Here is a 20,958-nt window from a genome sequence, read left to right on the forward strand (position 1 = left end):
GTAAAGATTGTGTTGCATTTCTGTCATTTAAACTCTAAAACGTTGTCATTTTGTGTAATAAAGATGATGTGATAGAAACGGCTCAAACTAAGAGCATTGCATTGTGGGATACAGTCAAGTTTGATGAGGTTAAACACAGCACACAGATCATGCCAGTATTCAGTGCATACAGAAAATGTTGTATAACCAACACAAACATGTTCTATATGGACTAACTGATGCACTCTCGTTGGGTATATCTCTTATATTTGGTAAACCATAGATGCCGAAAATCCCGCTTTTGCAATTTGCCTAACATTTGGACTCCATAACATGGAATAAATATGTAAATTGTCTACATTTTAAAGGGGCACTTCACCCAAAAATAAAAATTCTGTCATCATTTCCTCACCTTCGAGTTGTTCCAAATCTCTACAAATGTCTTTGTTCTGATGAACAGAGAAAGATATTTGGGAGAGTGCTTATAACCAAACAGATTTTGCCCCCCATTGACTCCCACAGTAGGAAAAATACTTTATCTTTTTTGTTGTTGTGTTGAACACAAAAGAAGATATTTTGAAGAATGTAGGACAGCAAACAGTTCTGGGGCACTTTTGACTACCATTGTTTTTTTCCTACTATGGGAGTCAATGGGGGTCGAGATCTGTCTGGTTACAAGCATTCTTACAAATCTCTTTCTCCGTGTTCATCAGAACAAAGACATTTACACACATTTGGAACAACTCGAAGGTGAGGAAATGATGACAGAATTTTCATTTACAGCAGCAAATTCCCTCCGTGGACTACGCGTTCTCTTCCATTTTCAACCCTGGATTGAAGAAAATACTCAAAACACTCTCCATGCAAATGAAACGTTGTTAAAAAACCTCACAGACAGCGAAGGTGAAATATGAAGGGCTTTATTCTTTTGTTTTATTTGGTAAGATGTTTTTGGTTACATACAGACATTTGGTGCGAGTCGTGTCTGTCTATAGGCAACATGACGCCGCAGCCACTTCCAGTTTCATCCCCAGCCCGAACGCTGAGCATCATCTTACAGTCATTCTGATGAGTGTACGGTTTTAAATAACAAAATATAGAGATATCATGCATAGTTCACTCTGTTTCCATCCGTCTCGTACGTAAAAAGCCTTTTCCATTATACATATACATGAGACAAATAGTACAATGACAATTTAAGTGTGGAATGTGTTGAAAAGGACGATGTTTACGCAGCACATTTTTATAACATGTATAAAACACAAAGGGAAAACATAAACAATCATGTGCTGCATAGAGGCAATACTGCATCTAGTAAGGCCAGATGTGATGATGGTCACGCTTAACGTTAGAAAGCTTTCAGGTTTGACATGTCAGTTACGTAAATAAAGTACACAAAGCAGAGTGAGGAACGGCTCGAGACGTCTCGCAACTCAGAATTTGACATTTAAGGCGTGTTCCTGTCACAGCTGCTGTCTGTGGGGAATCCTAATGTTTGCTCTAAAAGATCCATCCCTCCCCATTCCCAAATCTTGAAGCCCATTCCCTCATCCCTGTAGTCCCACCAAACCAGATTCTTTAACATCTGGTGGCAATGGATTTCGTTTTATTGTGGTTGTCATCGATTTATTGAACCAAAAGCCTTTCAACCAGCAAATGGCTTGTGGGTAGGACGTGGGCGTCGGGTTGTCTACGCGCGCGGCGTGACGTTCTACGCCCTCTTCATCCCTCTGCCCATCAGACACGCGAACACGGTCATCACCATCTTGGGTTTCACCTCCACGAGATCGTCGGGCAGGGCGTAGACGCGGGCGCCGATCTTCCTGGCCATGGACACGGCATACCTGCCACACGGAGCGAACACATGTGTTAGGTCATCACTGTACACCTCTTCTCCGCAACGGTCACTCCTGACACATTCACAGACGAAATACTCGATATGCATGTTGTTGTCGTTGTCTTACTTTGCGTTGTCCAGTTTGTCAGCATCAGAAAGAGCGCCGGTCTTCACCAGATCGTAGTGAATACAGCCGGGCTGAATGGCATCAATGAGATCCACCACTGGCAGACTGGAGCTGATCTCTTTATCCTGAACACCACAACACAACACTTCACTCACTACACGCAATTCTAAAACAATTACTAGCGACCGTATGTCATCTCGTGTACCTTGAAACTGGATATTTTGCTGGATTTTCCGGCCTGTGACAAAGTCTTGTTAACCCAGTTGACGATGATGTCATCGTTGGCTTTCTGTCCGTCTCCGAGATCCTCCAGCACATTCAGAGTGTATCTACATCACACGATGAACAAACACAACCCATGTTTCATGTCTCTATGAAACGGAATGTGACTGACAGAGGTAATCCAGTTTTAGTCATCTTTTCAATTTGATGTTCATTTTAGTTACATTTTTGGTTATTTTGTTGTGTGCTTCGGCATTTGATTATTTGTTTGTTTATTTTTTTTGTTGCTATATAATATATTATATTCATTTGTTTTAGGTTTTGTTCATGTTCATCATTTTAGTGCCTTAAACTGACTTTAGTTTATTTCTTATTTATTTTAGGTTTAACCAATCATTTGTAGGATTTGATTTCAATAAACAGAAACGTTTTCAAAGGTTTAATGAAAAGATCCTGGTGCAGAGGGTCCGAGCATATGAAGAACTCCAAATACACCAGATACATCCATCCCGACTGTCAAAAAACAACTCAAAACATTCCTGTTCTGCATTTTTTTGACCAGCCAATAACTAATAGAAGTTATTTCATGTTGTTGATTCTCTCCTCCAGTAAGAAGGCCCTGTAAACTAACGGTACTGTTTAGCGTGTTGACAAAATGATAAATGCTCTCCCCTACTTGTAAGTCGCATCTGCCAAATGAATAAATGTAAATGTTTTATTTTCCTGTGTATTTTTGGAAGCTTGCTTCGAGGTATTTTGACAGTACTGTTGTGATTTTATATGCTGCACCTTCTCATGATCTGCCAGACCAGAGCGAGAGTAAGAGTTGGGTTTCCATCATTCAAGTCTTGTCCACCGATGCCCACCAGAGAGAAATTGGCTTTGGTCTTTCCCAGTTCAACAGCGTAGTTACAGTTCTCCAGCTGAACACACACACACACACACACACACACACACACACACACACACACACACACACACACACACACACACACACACACAACATGACTGACTGACTGACTGTATACGGTCACATATGAAATGCAGGTTGTCATATCAGATGTGAAACACATTCATTGTCATGTTACTCTGTGTGCTGCTGAATGTCAATCAAACGTTTGTATTGTTCAGCGGTCATTATTTGAATGATGAACTTTTCTCTCATCTCTATACTGCAGTATCCATTTGCACAAGTTCATCGATAAATGTAAAGTGAATAATTGCGGGTGCTTTGAACATTTGAACAGTGATGTAAAATCATAATATGATGCGATACCTTCTTCATGTTGGCTCCTAGTTTTGGATACGGAGGTTTGTTAACTTTGTTGTTCCAGTCGACAGGGACTTTGATCTTCTCGTAAAGCTGCAGGATGACCAGAGCGTCCTGAAGATCTCTGAGAATAAAGAGCGAGACACTTGAAGCACGTGCACACTATTATCATGTATTCCGTAGAGATCATCAGTGAGGTGTGTACCCGTATAAGTGATTGACATGAGGATTGACACCCAGAGAATTCATCCAGTTTCTGAACGTTCTCTCCTCTCTGGTCTCTCCTACACACATCCAACAACAACAACATTCAGTCCATGTTTTCCTTATTCTGAGGACGAACAGCGTACGTAATCCAAAGCATTTACTCTCATCTCAGGTGACTGCACTTCAACACTAAACAGATGAAATATTGCTTCAGACATTCATCTCCTGAAGGGCTGTGTATGGTAGAGAAGCCATCGGATCGACCACAAGATGGCGCAGTGTTATATGAGCATAAGGGCGGATTGTGTTTGAACTTCAGGAAATAACTCAAGTCTGGCCCTCCCTTCCAAGCTCTGGCTGCCAGGATTGACCAGATCCTAAAAAAGTCCCGCGTGTTCCTTCCATGAGGCCTCGAGGGTATTTTTGGACTGTCTGGAGTCAACGTCATTGTGTGTGTGTGGCGTGAGCACTTTAATAGTGTGGCGGTGATTTATAATGCATTAAAGAGAGAGAGCGAGAGGTCAGTACTCACCCTCCAGAAGACCCCAGTTAATGTCCTGATTGACAGGTTTGGTCAGTGCTGGGTACTTATTGAAGAGATTAGCCACAAAAGCCAAGTTGAGTTTGGGGTTTCCAGACACGACGTCAGTGGATGTGACAAACTGTCTACAGCCCAGTCTGTCAGCCTGCTGAAGCATACACTCGGCTCTCTTCAGGTCATCTTTCTCCTGTACGACACACACACAAGACACGCGTGAAAATAAAGAGACATCTCAAACATACACTTCAGCTTTCTGTTTGAACGTGAATCATCATGATATTGATCAGGTTTTCAGTTTGATTCATTGACCAAACAAAGAGAAAACACAACTTCAACACAATTTAATGTCAATTTGACCGATAGCAATGCTAATTAGTAGTCAATAGATATGGGTAGTTGACAGACTAATATGCAAATTTGTCCTATGGTGTGATGGCCAAAATTTTGAAAAAAACAAACAATGAAGATTACGCTATTTAATATACATAATATAAAACCATGTAATATTAACCGTTTGTTTTCTAAATCTCGCTATGTCACACCACGGTACGGGTTTATTCGTCAATACCCAGGTGTGAATTGTGTTGGCCATGAGACGAGTGTCAGGCATTGCGCTGAATTATGATGTGTCTGCTGTGCGTGTCCTGTGTGGATAAAGCAATCCCAGAATCCACCAGCACAGCTTCACTTCTAGATACTTCATTTCTTTATGCTGTACATCAAATTCTTTGAAACAAGTGTGTGCCGTGTTTATAAAGTATCAGGGCGTTAACATGAGTGTCATTCACTGATTGGACGGGGAAAACATCATCATATTAAACCATCGGAGCGCAAATTCATCAAATATTCCTTTCTATAGGTTTATGTTACGTAATGAAGTCAGTATGACGAAGATGTAAAGAGAAAACTGCTGATGATGATATTGATCTGGGACACAACTGAACACACACACACACAATTCAGACATTCTTATGGTCCTGACAGCAAGAGAATTGTGGGATATCGGGGGTGGATTGTGGCATGTGCAGTGGCTCTTGTGATGTGTCCCAAACAAACCATCATGGAAATCACCATCGGAGAGTCTTTACTGCACATACATTTCATCAAGTAAATGAAGAATCAATCAATCAATCAATCTCAGGCCGACACAAAATCACGTCAGGAAACTTGGTAACACAGGACATCCTGAAGCAGCTGTCTTAAAGCACGTCTGCAAACTTTCATATAATCTTTATGTCAAGTTCTCGGAGTAGTCGAAACACGTGTTTTGTAGAGGATGTGATGCGACACATGATGCATGACAGACAGAGACTGAACTTACATTGAATCCTGACATGTCGACGTCAATGTGAGCTTCACCTTCCTTCTGTCCTTTAGGTGAGATTTGATTGAGCAGATGGAAATAAGCCCGCGAGTCCTGCACAAAGCAAACACGTGATCAACGATCATTTCTCTCGGCTCTCACTCTGCAATGTTTGTGTACAAAGCTTTGACAAAACATTCAGCCGGTCTGTGTGCGAGCATCTTTCCCATCATCCTCTGACAGGAAGGATCTCTAGACAGATCACATCCACACCAACATCATGTTCGTTCTTAGCTGGTGTCCTCAAAGCCCATATCATATCTCTGCTTTATTATTATTGTACAGTTCAATTCAAATCCATTTAGATTTATATGTTAATACAGACAGCAGACATGTTTCATAAAAACGGTGTCAGAAATCGTAGATAACAGAAAGAAGACAAAATGTTTAGAGATCATGGGCCTCATTTATCAATCTAACGTAGAAACGAGCGCAGAAATGGTCTTACGACAGGGTCCACGTGTGATTCAGCGAACATTCGTATGCCACAAATCTCATCCTACGAATGATCGTACCTTGATAAACGCGGCGGCTGGAATCGGTCGTAATTGACATATCACGCCCCTATAAATTCAGGGTGTAGACGCCTCGCCCCGAGATTCTGCGACATGGAGAAACGTAATCCGGCCGAAACGAGGAACTTTTCCGATTTAGAAATGAAAGTTAACCTTGGAAAGCGGAATCAAAGGAAGCAAAAAACAGTTTTGGAAAGAGATCGCTATGGTCAACAGCGTCGGTGTAGTGAACCGATCTCCAGCTGAGGTTTGTATTTTTTATTGGATATTTATATTTTGTAAATATGAGCGCAAATATTTTATTTTATTATAGTGTTTCACTATTTACACTGAAAGTATTGTTGTTGCTTTACATTACTTCTGCTAATCTTGCATTTCAGGCTGCTTAAATCAAGCACACACAGTGCTATGTTCGCTTCATTTCTTTGTTCTCTTGCAGATCTGTCAGCGGCAGGACCAGCGGTCTTCGGCCCCCACAACCCGGCCTGGAATCCGCCACACAACCTCGAGCTGTGACCCTTCCACCCCCGAGTGAACATCGCACAAATAAAAACAACGTTAAAGCATGTGTGTTTTCTGTCTTCATTAGAATGTATACTTGTCAAACAAATCAGCTATCACTTGTAATTTGTAATTTGATTGATTGTTGTAGGTTTTTAAATGTTTTACTTTTAATTGTGGTAAATTATCTTAGAAGTAGCCTAAAAGCTGATGAAGGTTATTTTGACACAAAAGCACCCGTTAACCTTGTCATTTCAAACATTTAAATGATCATATAATTAGGCTAAAAGTAATGATAATAAGAAATCGCATCGGAATCTATTCTCACATTTGTTATACTAAACGAAAAACCCGCAATCTTTCTATTTGTCATGATTCCTTTTCAGTCATCAAAAGGGTAAAGCGTTCACAGAGCTTCACCCCATCTCAAAACTTGCGTACACGAACTGAGACTTGATGGTAGCAGCCGCTCACGTCCATATTGATAAATGTCAAGTTTTGCGTGGAAACGAGCGTACGCTCAGTTTTCGGTCGTACGCTGGTTTGGTAAATGAGGCCCCAGGACTCTACTGCTATTACATGGAGAATGATTTTCTCTCTTCCGTTCCAGTCATGTTGTCTGTGTCTGCAGTGTTTACTGTACGAGGCCAGCACTGTAAAAGCTGAAGTGAAATGACTTCATCACAACACATTTACATACAAGATGAATGTCACGATGATGTCATCCACAGATGAGAAACACACACTCATGCATGGACGTCGGAGGACAAACGTGGCTTTCAGACATGACATGAAACAGCATCATGCCCAGGAGAAATGAACCTCAGAAATACCTGGATAGCGTTTGAAAAGTCTCTTAGCTGCAGCGTAGAGAAAGATACACAAAATCATCTTTACACATGACAAAACGCAGCTGACCCTCACATTCTGATGTCAATGACATCACGCTCTTGTTCACGTCACACTATAATAAGTCGTTATGATGTCAGTGTTGTTATTAGTTAACACATGTAGTGTCAGCTGATAAACTGAGGAGAGATGCACCCCTACCAAGGCTTTCCACCCATACAGATGGCTGATTATTTTCCTGTCCTCTTTTGATCGACACAATATATCGGCCGGCTGTTTTTAAACCATTTTAAACAGCTTTATGTCACCATGTAAAATAATCACCATTAATGATATTGTTTAACCAATAAAGTCAGACAGAGGGTATTTTTAGGGCTGTCAAATGATGAATCGCATCCAGAATAAAAGTTTGTGTTTACATAACATATGTCTGTGTGCTGTGCATATTCATTTTGTATTTATAAAACATATTAAGGAAATATTTACACCTATTTAATTATATTTACCAAACATTTTAACTATACATAAACCTTTATTCATTTGTACATTTGATATTTTTCTCAAACATGTATGTGTATGTGTTTATAAATACAAAATGAATATGCACAGCACACAGACATATATTATGTAAACACAAACTTTTATTCTGGATGCGATGAATCATTTGACACTGACAGCTCGAGTTTTGGTTGCATTTTTTACCCATCCTACAGTTCTCAGTGATGTAATGGTCGGATGCCTGTAGACGTGATCATAAACTGTATACAACTGTAAGAATGACATGACCAGGCATGGGCCGAATACCGGTTTCAAGGTATACCGAGGTTTGAAAGAGTCAAGGTTGCAAAACCACTCAAATTTTCTGTGATACTGTTTCTAAGGTATGAGATGTTTACACAAAAATACATAATTAAGTCGTGTAATGCAATGTTGGATGTTTAGGCCTTATATATGGGCTATGACAAAAATATTTTTTTAAAAGAGTATTATCATTTTAAGGCTTTATTTTTACCTGACATGTATGTTCAATGAATGTTGGTTAAAAATAAAATGTATTTGTGTCCAGTTGAAAAGTTGTTGTTTGTTTACGCAGACATTTGAAAATGACACATTTTAGTGTTGTAATTGCAATACCGCGAAACCGTGACACTTTTGCTTTAAGGTTATCTTACCGTCAAAATCTCATACCGGCCCATGCCTAGACATGACAGATTGTCAGATGATGTTTTAAAGGGCACTTCACATAGAGAAGAGTGGCCAGTGCACATGATGAGAATAAGACTGCAGTATAATTGAGAGCAACACTGAACACACACGCACGCACAGACAGATAAAGACTCTGACCTTGATGTCATGGCTGAAGTTGTTGATTTTACTCCAGCCGGAGTTGTCCAGGTGGTAGTTTGCCCAGCGGAGCAGCAGTTCCTCTGGAGAGAGTTTCATTAGATCCTCCAGAGTCTCACCGTCCCTCAACAGAGCCGCCAGAGCTGAACACAACACACATATCAGAGATCACGGTCACGCAGCAGCAGTATACGGCTGTCAGTCCTGTATTTGAGCTTGTGTTCACGCTCAGTTCAGTTAAATTACAACAGCCTTCTGAAACTCACACCTGTAAATATTCAGAAAGCTTGATTGATATTTACAGCCATCACTATGGTTACACGCATCATGTGTAGCTAGAACACAGGCTTGAGCTGAGTTTCTCATTCATACAGACACAATGAGAGCTGTGACTGTGAACACAAGTGTTACAGGCTCAAACCTACTGTCACTCCTAAAAACTACAGACAGACAGAGAGTCTCCAGTCCAGGACTGTGAGCTTGTATCAGTGTGTGAGGTTAACAGATCTAATAACAGACGTGATTGTGTGTTTGTGTCAGTGAGCCGTACCCTCATTCCTGCTCAGCTCAATGTCAGCAAACAGACCGATCTTAATGATCTGCCAGAGGAGACCGAGCACCAGATGAGGTTTACCCTCCCGCAGGTCCAGAGCGCCGATATTCACCACGTGACAACCAATGGCTGACGCCGAGTTAAGAGCCAGATTCAGATTCTCCTGCACCACACACAAAAACGTCACAATCACACACACGCATGTTGGGTTTCCATGTTTTATGGGGACATTCCATAGACGCAATGGTTTTTATACTGCACAAACTGTGTATCATATTCCCTCCCCCTAACCCTAACAATCACACACAACTGTCTGCTCTTTTACATTTTCACAAAAGTTCATTCTGTGTGATTTATAAGCTTGTTTCCTCACGGGGACCAAAAAATGTCCATTCAAAAATATTGCCATCTTTGTGGGGACATTTTGTCCCCATACCGTAGGGTTTACCCTTCACACACGCACACACACGCATGCACATATACGCGTATGTAGGGCTGCACGATAATTTATCGCAATACCACTAAATCCTATTGAAATCAAGCTGGCTACTATATGCAATGTGTCGATATTGTTTTTAATGCGTAGCTTGTCCGTGAAGCACGGCTCTGGGATCAGTAGGAAACGCTGCTCGATCTAAAAGCAGTGCGAGTTTGAGTCGCTTATAACGTGCATTTGAAAAAGCAACACCCGTCAAACACGATCATTATAAATATACTTTATTATCATAAAAATACCTGAGGAGGCTTGAGTAACAGTGATAAAAACATGCACATGGGCATTTCCTAGATTCTAGACCGTGTTATGGTCTTCTTCTGCAGTGCGTATGTGGAGTTTCCGCACGAGAGCGCCCTCTGGCTTTCGGATGCAGCAGCATTTTACCCTACTTCACTCACAAGCTGTGCAAGAATCACGTGATATTATTTATTGTCGGTTTATCGCGACAGCCCTAATGCACACACATACACACGCATGTACACACGCACACTCGCATGCACGCACATATACACGCACACACATACACGCGCACGCACAAACACACTCACATACACGCGCATGCACACGCACATACGTGCGTATGCACATACGCATGCACACACAGGCACACACACTGTAGATGTAGAGAAGCAGACCTGTATGGTGAAGGGTGTGAGTTTCCTCTTGTTGATGGTCCTCTCGTCTATAGTATCAGGCACTGACAGGTTGATCATTTTACTAGCAGGACACACACATGTGTTACATGACAGAAGACACCACAATCACACACACACGAGACATGAGACGTTAGACTGACCACAGCACAATGCCGTCGCCCACAGCTTTGAAGAGAGAGTTGGTGTTTGGGTCCATGGGCAGCACATGTTTACAGTCCGGGTCACTTTCCAGCGCCGTGTTGATCCAGTTCATGAAAGCAAAGCGCTCCTCCTCTGGATTCAAACACACACAACAGTCAACACAACATACACAACACTATGATCATGATGACATCATGACTTTCTGGAATCTGAGCGTGCTGTGAGAGAGAGCTGATGTCAGCTGACTGTTCTGATGTTGTTTACCTGAGAAGGAGTGCTGTGTGCCGGCGCTGGACTGCTCAGATGTTCCTCCAATAGCTAAGATGCCTTCTTTTCGGTTGATGGCTTTCCGGAAACTTTTGGCGATGTCACTGCTCTTCAACTCTTGAAAGATCTGAAAACATTCACGAAAACACAAACCACAAATCTTTTTAAAGATTCTTTACTCGATATGCATTTGTTGTTTGCAGAAGAAATATCACACTACTGTTCACTTCACGTCATGTTTGATTGTAATATGGGTTTCTTTAAACCAATGGCTGGCTTTGTTCATATTTGAGGCAACTGTGAGATTTTTAGAGCTGAATGACAAATGGACGGTTGTGTTTGGACGCAGCTGTGACATCACACACCTGTTGAGCGTATCACAGCACAATTATACACTGACACCAGCTGTTAACATGACAGAACATTACACAAACATCTGATAAACACACATTAAGACACGCCACACTGTGATGTATATAGTGTGAATACTGTCCATCACACAAACATCTGATTTAACTGAGTGAAGAACACACACACCTACACACGCACATGCACGCACTCACACACACGCACGCACTCACATAAACGCACTCACTCACTCACTCACTCACACACTCACTCACACACACACACACACACACACACAAACACACACATGCACTCACGCACATACACATGCACTCACGCACACACACACACACACACACCACACACACACACACACCACACACACACACACACACACACACACACACACACACCATGCACTCACACGCACTCACACGCACACACACGCACACACACGCAACACCACCACACCACACACACACACATGCACTCACGCACACACACACGCACACATACACACACACATGCACTCACTCACGCACACACAAACACACGCATGCACTCATGCTCACACACACACACATGCACTCACGCACACACAAACGCACGCATGCACTCACACGCACCTCACACGCACACACAAACGCACGCATGCACTCACGCGCACACACGCGCGCACACACAATACATTCACTCACACGCACACACAAACGCACGCATGCACGCACTCACACAAACACACTCACTCACTCACAACACACACACACACACACACACACGCACGCACACGCCACACAACACACACACACACAAACACACGCATGCACTCACACACATACACATGCACTCACGCACACACCAAACGCACGCATGCACACACAAACACACACACACACACACACGCATGCACTCACACCACACACACATGACGTCACTTACGCACACACAAACGCACGCATGCACGCACACACACACACACGCACGCACTCACACACAAACACACACATGCACTCACTCACACACACAAACGCACGCATGCACTGACGCGCGCGCACACACACACATGCACGCACACACATGCGCACACACATACACACACACACACATGCACACACAAACGCACGCATGCACACACACTCACTCACACGCACACACAAACGCGCGCATGCACTCATGCACACACAAACGCACGCAAGCACACACACACGCACGCACTCACACACACACACATGCACTCACTCACACACACATACATGCACTCACGCGCACACAAACGCACGCACACACAAACACAATCATCTGAGCAAGAAGCCCTGTATGAAAGCCTTGTGTCTGATTTCTGTGTTGATGTTTAGAATGAAGTGATGTGAAGCTCACACGGGTCCACGTTTATTTCATCATTCAGTGATATTGTGCTTGTGTGTCGTACGCTGTCAGTTATGAACACTGAACATCTCACAACTCAAAGCATAACTTTATCTTTCACGGTAAACTGTAATAATCTCTTCCACACATTTCATTCACTCATCTTCCAGCACAAGCAGTATATAATGTGATATAATGTCAATGTTTTTCTGCTGAAGATTTCATTTGAATTGCAAATGTGGTCAACAGAGGTAACAAAGCATTGACTGATTATCCACAGATCTAGAATGATGAACTGTTCTTCTGTTCTGTTTCTAGTCTAGCTATGAATCACACCTGCCTGAAGTTCACTACAACAACTGATATTACATTTCATTTACATTGATATTTTAGTTGATATTCATTGTAATCAAATAATCTACTCTACAGGGATTCTGTTGTTATTCATTCTTTACGGAGGTCTACCAGAAGTTACGTTTGGGCCACTTGATGTGTGTTTATGTTTATAAAGCAGCAGACACACGTTTGGACAGTTCTGAATCATAAAATGACATTTTTCAGCAGATGTATGTGACTACTGGGATGCCTCAAATATTTGGAATGGAACATTCTACCTGGTGAAAACTAATGTTTGTCTACATATCTTATAAGTGTCTACGTCATTTGAAGTCTTTAGACCAAAGGCATTGTTGGGGAGATTTGTTTTAGATGCAAAAGGAGAACAAACTTCCATTGGATGGGTTGTGTACATGTGATATCAGGAATGTGTGTGTGTGTGTGTGTGTGTTGAGTATATCAGACACTTACAGAGACAAACTCATCGAAGCTGATCTTGTTGTCTTTGTCTTTGTCTCCCTCCTCCATGAGTTTCTGGATGATCTCTCTCACTTTATATCCCGGCAATGGCAGATTGGCCTCTTTGAACAGATCGTGCAGCTCATAGTCGCAGATAAAACCGTTGCCATTCAGATCTACAGACAGACAACAAACTTCAGCGTTCACTTCCCAGCAGACAAACATCTACATTCATGCGTTCATTTAGACTTGATTTAAGCTCCACATCACATCAGTGTGTGTGATGAACTGCAATTCAAACCAAATAATGACCCTAAACCATCAACACAGACTTTATAGAAGTGAGAACTTTCACACATGATGTCATTACTCTTATTTACAGTATATGACACATTTGTACTTGTTTAAAGCAGAACCGTTGAGAGAGAGTCCAATGAAACGGAAGTTACTAGTAACACATGGATCTGCAGCGAAACAGACCGATTGTGATGAACTTTGAAGACATTTAAAGTCGTTTAATGAATAAAAAATGAAAGAAATGAAGAAGTAAAAGATGAAACGTAACTTCCTGGAACTATCTGAAGGCTCCATGAATCACGTGAGGCTCGAAGAATTTGAACTTCTGTTGTCGCAACTCTCTCTCTCTCTCGACGGCTCTTCTTTAAACAACTTCAAATGTTCAAATGAATAACTACAAAGACAAAGGGGTGAATTTTGTGTGTTAACTGAAACTGAAGCAGACTGTTAGTGAGCTGCTTTATAACAGCGTGACAGGAGAAACTATTCTGGCCAGACGTCTGGAGAAATCTGATCAACCGAACACACACGAAAGCACATTCCTGTCAAGAAGCGTGAAAAACCAAAGCAAACTGGAAACCTCACATCTCCTCCAGACAATCCAGCCTAACGGCACTCACTCTTCAGCACATATATCACAACATTCAGATCATCATCATCATCCTCCTCTCCTTCATCGCAATCATATCTACACCAAGATCTAATGAAAAACGAAAAAACCTATTTCTGTGTCCTTTTGTAATCTGCTTGATTCTTAGTCACGATTCTCTCATTATAATACAGAATACTGTCAAACATCTTCAGCATATCAGCACTGCGATGCTTTTTCACATCACGGTAATGGAAAAATCGTTTGATTATGTGGTCAAATCCAACTGGGACATTCCTTTCCATGAATTCAGCCTTCACTATTAACCGTAACAGAAGTTGTTCTTATTTCAGTTTACAGTCATCTGTATTGCATGTTTTGGTTGTACGGTTAAATGTGTTCATTCCACTGAACTCAACACTATTTGGCACAGATTTACATATTTGCATTTGCTAATTGACAATTACTGAATCCAATTCATTCATCCATAGTAAAGAATCCCGTCATGAAGATCTCTTCAGGGAATACAAAAGTGTGTGGTGGTTTGGCGAGAGTAGACCGTGAGGACATTTCAAGAGTCAGGCAACGACGGAAGTCAAAAACACCCTCATGAGGTCAAATGAAAAGTCCAGATGAGCAATACGCCCTTTTCACAATGACGTCACTTAACTTCCGCCTTTTTGCAAAGCAGTGTATCATAACATCCGTCTTGCAACAAACAAGAAGAAGAAGAAGAAGAAGAAGAAGAAGAATTTGTATCCTTTCTCTAGCTTTGATCTTGTCGTTTGCGAAAATTTGTCTGCAAGACGTTTGTGACAAGCAGAGCGGGACGAGGGCCGTGAGGGAACTGCGCGAGGCCGGTGACGCTAGTGATGACGAGCATCTCTCTCGTCCCACTCTGCTTGTCACAACGTTGTACATCATCTAGCCGTATTTGTGGCAGATGTGCAAGCCACTTGGTAAACTCCATTCTGAGGCGCTAGCGGAAGTAACTTCTTCTTGAGTTTTACTGGCGGTTTATAGGTGCATTACCGCCACCTTATGAACTGGAGTGCTAGCGGAAGTAATGATACACTGCTTCGCGGCAGAACGGAAGATGCGTGACGTCATGTGAAAAGGGCGTATAACAATGCTGAGAGAAGGACCGATGACATCAATCGCCTGAGACGACACGCGAGCATTATGACACTTTAGAGAAGCAAACTTCCACATTTTGCATGCAGCGATGTCTGCATTTTCATCTATGCAAACAAAGACAACAAAATCATGAGATATGTAAATGACAACAAGAAAACTTGGTGGATATTCCCCCAGCGTCATGTGCAGCATTCCACACGCTGAGATTCAGGACCCTCAAACCGGTCCAACAGGAAGAGCACTCACCCACTTTCTGGAAGGCTTCCCGTAACTCCTCCAGCTCTTCTTTGGATATCTTTGCTGCCATTTCCCCCACGAACAACCTGAAGCTCTCTCAGTCAAATAATGCGCGTCCTTCTGCAGACACAACAACAAACAACGCGGTTTAATGACACCACAATGTCACACATGTCACAACATTACCGCCTGCATTTCCAAATTAGGATAAACATGTGCTGATGCTCAGTTTCGGGATCGGACAGTAAGATCAAAAGAAATGCAAATGACATGCAAACGCCTATCAAGCATTCAAGCACTCGACTATATTTGGGCAAAGCGTATGTTGGAGAGGGCGTGTCCCAGCTCATCCTTTTGAATGCAATGACACAAAAAAAGAAAGGACAGGCGTGACGTGACAGAAACATGACGTCTTACACAAGACATACAGACTAGCTCAGCACGTTAAACACGACCGAGTGCTAGTGTGTTGGTTGTTTATGAGGAAAACAACCAAAGAGTTTGGTTCCAAAATGTTTGCTGGTTTCAATTTTTTTATTATTGTGCATTCCAATTAACAAAAAAATCTAACTGCAGTTGCTTGGTTTGATTTAAGCCATAATAACTCAAAAAATACAGCTAACTCACACAATAAAAACATGATAACATTTTAAAAATGGAGAACCAAACTCCTCAAACTATCTCAATGGCAAAACAACACCAACTGTGGTCTTTTGAACAGGTCAATCCAGCACCAAACGTCACTCTGGACACAAGATCACACACACGTAAAGGTCTGAACACCAACTGCACTATTCCATTCAACTGAGTTCAAGTTGATGTGTGTCAGAGATCTTTCGCCGTTGACACCGCTGCAAAGCAAAGCAAAGCAAATGAAGAATTTCTAAGTACACGGTCAGATGATCGGCCCGCTTTCCTTTAACTGCACATGATGACACATCAGCGAGCACACAGTTACATCAACACAAATCCACACACACACACAATACAAACAACTGAGGAAAAGCCTCTCAGCCTTTCACTCGTGCAACCGTTGATATCTGTCGTTTACTTTAGCTCAAGATAGAAACCAATGTGTGTTTGTACAAGCAGCTTAACACATACAGACCTTGAGAACGGAGTCCAGCGCAAGAGATTCAGTGTCCAGTCGTTTGTGCTGTAGAAACACAGATGTGATCAGACTGCTCTTCCTCAAAGCCACAACCCTTCAGGACGATTCAGGACACACCCGCGGTGGATGTCAACATATGCATTCACACCGTGGAGCAGCTGTCTGTCACCCTCCCTTGCCTTTCTTAAAGCGCTTTATTACGTCATTAGCCATGCCCGCCGCCCCACTCTACCACACCCCGGCGAAACAGGATTTGAAAGAAAACAAGGAACGCTGATATCAATGCGATGGGAAAGATGTTTTACCAAGAGACGGATGTTGGGTTTCTACTCATCTTAAATAAGCTGATCATGCTTCAGTAAGCTTCTGTACGATCCAAGCATACACCAGATCTAATTTGACTAAAGTATGTTTACATCCCAAATGAGCGAGGAGGAGAAATCTGACCTCATGAGTCATCAACAAATCTAAGCAACCGGAGAATGCTCGCCTGTTTCTCAGCGTCTCCACCAACTGCAAACACTGCTGAACGTTTTCAATCCCCACAACAACATCTCACCTGAAAAGCACAGCAGAATGTTCGACCGGCCGGAGACGTGTGGGATGTAGAGAAGAAGAAGAGAGATGTGAGCTGGTCTGAGAACAGTACGGCAGCGGTACAGACAGTGCTCGCTCCACACCCTTCAAGACTATAATCTGAAACACCAGCATTCCTGTCTGCCTCACAAAGAACTACGGCAGCAAGTCATAACACTTCCTCCCAGGCTGTGAGAGCAGAGCAGAGGACAGCCCGAGAGAGAGCGAGAGGGAGAGAGAGTATTCTTTCTTACACACTTGACATGGTTGTTTGTCTAATCCACGTTTTAGAACATTTCTCACTTTTAAACTCAGTTGGCCCAAGAAAAATGCGATAAAAAACGCGAACGCGATCTATCTGTTCCCAGCAAGTCCGACTGCGACGTCGCGTGTCCCTTGCCGAAAATAGTCGCGGTAGGACGGCATAAATCGGTAAAAATAAGTGACACAGAACATTTCCTAAAAATGCATTCAGATCGATGTGTACATGTCGACAGTTCTATGGGGTTGCATGTATAATTGTTACTTTGACTTTAGCCACGTGTAATTCTATAAATGCCCTGTTGTGAATCGGTTACACGTGCATTTTTAGTCCATCATGACCTTCTGAAAAATTCTTATGAAATATGCAAAAGCAATTGTGCTTACACCTTGATTAATACTGCAATTGAGTGTTTTTTGTGTATTTATGTTCTTTATGTATTTGTTTGTAATGTGTTTCGAATCTGAAATAAAAGTGATGATGATGAATTATTATAGTTATAATTATAATATGACATTAGATGTAGGAGATTTTGCTGTGTGCCCTTTATGTCAATGCTGCAGTAATTGTGCGTGTTATATTATATTATTTTGTCTGTACATTTGTGCCTTTATTCTGTAAAGAACGTTCCTCCGGAGTATCGCGATACTTGAGGTTTGAGACTGCGACGCGTGATAAAATGCGCATGCGCCTTCCGTCACACGTGTTGGTGTCTTCAGGAGCGCGCGGTGAAGATGGCGGACATGGACAGTAAGATCATTTCAGACGTGTTAAATGTAATCACAATGTACTAAATGCGGTCTTTTTTCCTCTAATGTGTTTGAATTCTTCAGTGATGTTCGTATTAGAAGTCAATGGTAGCGTTTTAAAAAAAAATGTCTTTGCAGTCGTACTCAAGTAAGAAAATAAGTGTAAGCAGATATTACGGAAAATTGTTTGTTTCATATTTGATGGAAGTATGTAAACTTTCAATGTTTGAAATAAAAAAAACAGCGCGTGTTTGTACCTTTGAGTTACAGTGACGTTGAAACCTGATACCTGATCTACGGTTTTTGTGGGATATTCACGTGGTCCTGCATCAGTTTGTTGCATTATTTAGTGGTGTTATTTCGTAAAAATGTTCAAATAACGTTAAGTGATGTGATCTGAATGTGCAGGGGTTTCATGTAAGATTTCAGAGGCCACGTGCTGACCCCCGCGCGCCACGTGCTCGAATCTGTTTTAAACTCTCGTTTACTGCACTGATGTGTGTGCGTGTGTGTTTCTGCATGCATATAAATGATAATAAAAGCGTGTTTTTCTTTGGTCTTCCCTCAGTTGGTTCAGCCAAGAAAGAGAAGAGAAAGAAGACGAAGAAAGTTTCAGATGAAGAAGTTGGGGTGAATGTCTTTGTTCAGTCACAATGTGTTTGTGTGTGTATGTATATATATTATTTGTTACATAGTTTTCTGAACATTCATTTACATTGTAGTATTTAAGACCCTCAATATATGATCACAGTTTGATGAATTCTTCATAGACGTTGAGGTAGGGCTGGGCGATATGGCAAAAAAGTAAACTCGATAGTTTTTTTCTATATTGATCGATAACGATATTTATTTCGATATATATTTAATTAAAAAACTGTATTTAAAATAATCTATTTTAAATACAGTTTATTAACAAAAGTTAACCTTTATCCAGTTAAAATTCAATTAAATGAATGCACTGTTGCAACACAGAGGATATTAGACCATGAACAACATGTACCAGTTCATTCAGTCTCATTTTGACTCCATTGACTCGTTAAGTAAAGGGAGTGTTCATTCAGTACATTCAACCAATGAAAGGGCTCCGTTACTGCGTACAATCGAACGCTATTGGCTCAGCACCTGCGCACATACGTAACGCTGCAATAATGTCTTGCTCGAGTAGTGGGATTCATTCAATGTATTCAATGAACCTTAAAGACATCTCACATAAACTGTAGTACATTTCTTTAATCATGCAAGCATCTTACATACAAGGTTCAATATTTTAATGTGCACACAAACTCACTTCATTACATCTCTGATCTGTACAGGGCAGCGCTGGTTTGTTTCATAAGCACCAGCTCATGTTAGCAGATATGTTAACGATGGATATAAAAACGTTTGTGCTTGAGTTTCGAAGTAACTCGCTTGCAATTGCGCCTCAATTTTTTTTAGTTTAACCGGCGATTGCGGAAAAAAATAAGACACTTGATAAACCGCGTGATGACAACTCGAGGTTAGTTTCACCTTTGTTTCCGCTTCCAGTCATGTTTTCCTCCTCATGTCGAGTTTTCTTTGCCAAGTGCAGTATGAAATGGACTTTGTACTTTGACGCGCATGATAAAAGCTGCACGCTGACTGACTGTTGTTGCGTTTATTTCTGCGTTCTGTTAGACTGTGAGATGAATCCATATCGAGTCAAAATGCCAATAGCTTATTATCGTTTTTGAAATGCATTCTATCGTGATTCGTAGGGATGTAACGATTCACTCAGCTCACGATGCGATTCACGATTCTGATCTCATGATGCGATTTATTCACGGTTTACTCACGATTTATTTTTAAAAAATGAGTTGAAACAAATTAGAAATGAACAACTTCCCTTGCATTATTTCTTAAATGCTTTACGTTTCTTTGCATAATAAAATAATGTTTTATTTCAAATAACAAAAGTAAACTGCAATGTTATAACAAATTAATAATAGAAAAAGTCTCTAATATAAACAAACTAATACTGTCTGAGCTTTTCTTGGAATTTTTTGCATTTAAGAAATATCAGCATCCACGTTTAGGTTTGCAGTGAAAATAGCGGCCCCTGCTGTTCAAAAAATGTATTGCGATTCAGTTCAAGCCTCAACCTATTTGAATCGTCACTCATTATAACCGATTTTCAACCAGCTCACGGTGAATCGTTACATCCCTAGTGATTCGATATGATATCGTTTATCGGCACAGCCCTACTTTGAGATTAGAAGCAGCGATTAGATGTTATACACTTGAACTGAAACATTGCTGCAATAAATTGTGATTTTGTGTAGTATTTCCAAAATGTGTGTTGTTTAAATGTGGCTAAATTGATGTGTATTTTTGACACTCAATAAATTCCTGGAGTTGTGAATCTTGTCCATTGAAGTGATTGAATTGTTGCTTTCAGGAAATTCAGGAGAGCGGTGATTTTCTCATCAAACCCGAGTCTCGGGTGGCCAGTTTGGACACATCTCAATGGCCGTTACTGTTGAAGGTACACGTGTATGTGTGTGTGTTCTGATGATGATGAAGAATGTGCGTGTGTCTCGTGATGAACGTGTTTATCCATTCTCTGAGTGTCTGGGGTCTCTTCTGTCCTCCTGCGGTCCGTTCTG

General features: G+C 41.5%; 1 protein-coding gene and 1 long non-coding RNA gene across 5 annotated transcripts; one reads left to right on the forward strand and one right to left on the reverse strand.

Moving 5' to 3' along the window:
* Positions 1-883: 883 nt before the first annotated feature.
* On the reverse strand, positions 884-17,535 carry pls3 (plastin 3 (T isoform)). 4 transcript variants are annotated; one of them, XM_057348828.1, is made up of 18 exons: positions 17,307-17,535; positions 16,745-16,792; positions 15,646-15,756; positions 13,389-13,552; positions 10,866-10,995; positions 10,601-10,733; positions 10,440-10,521; positions 9,306-9,471; positions 8,756-8,898; positions 7,396-7,422; positions 5,505-5,600; positions 4,175-4,370; positions 3,641-3,719; positions 3,442-3,559; positions 2,955-3,088; positions 2,149-2,272; positions 1,944-2,068; positions 884-1,823 (listed from the first exon to the last, which is right to left on the reverse strand). In XM_057348828.1, the coding sequence occupies exons 3-18, from the start codon at positions 15,704-15,706 to the stop codon at positions 1,691-1,693; spliced, it is 1,911 nt and encodes a 636-aa protein (XP_057204811.1). In that variant the 5' UTR covers positions 15,707-15,756; positions 16,745-16,792; positions 17,307-17,535; the 3' UTR covers positions 884-1,690. The 4 variants fall into 4 exon arrangements, with proteins under 4 accessions (XP_057204811.1, XP_057204809.1, XP_057204810.1 ...); XM_057348826.1 differs by lacking the exon at positions 16,745-16,792; XM_057348827.1 differs by lacking the exon at positions 17,307-17,535 and having other exon boundaries at positions 16,745-16,924.
* A 730-nt stretch (positions 17,536-18,265) lies between these two features.
* Positions 18,266-20,932, forward strand: LOC130563372 (uncharacterized). Its single transcript, XR_008964112.1, has 3 exons — positions 18,266-18,335; positions 18,903-18,964; positions 20,751-20,932. It is a non-coding gene; the product is annotated as an uncharacterized LOC130563372 (long non-coding RNA).
* Positions 20,933-20,958: the final 26 nt, after the last annotated feature.

This window comes from Triplophysa rosa, linkage group LG13 (assembly GCF_024868665.1).
Source record: "Triplophysa rosa linkage group LG13, Trosa_1v2, whole genome shotgun sequence".
Taxonomy (NCBI): domain Eukaryota; kingdom Metazoa; phylum Chordata; class Actinopteri; order Cypriniformes; family Nemacheilidae; genus Triplophysa; species Triplophysa rosa.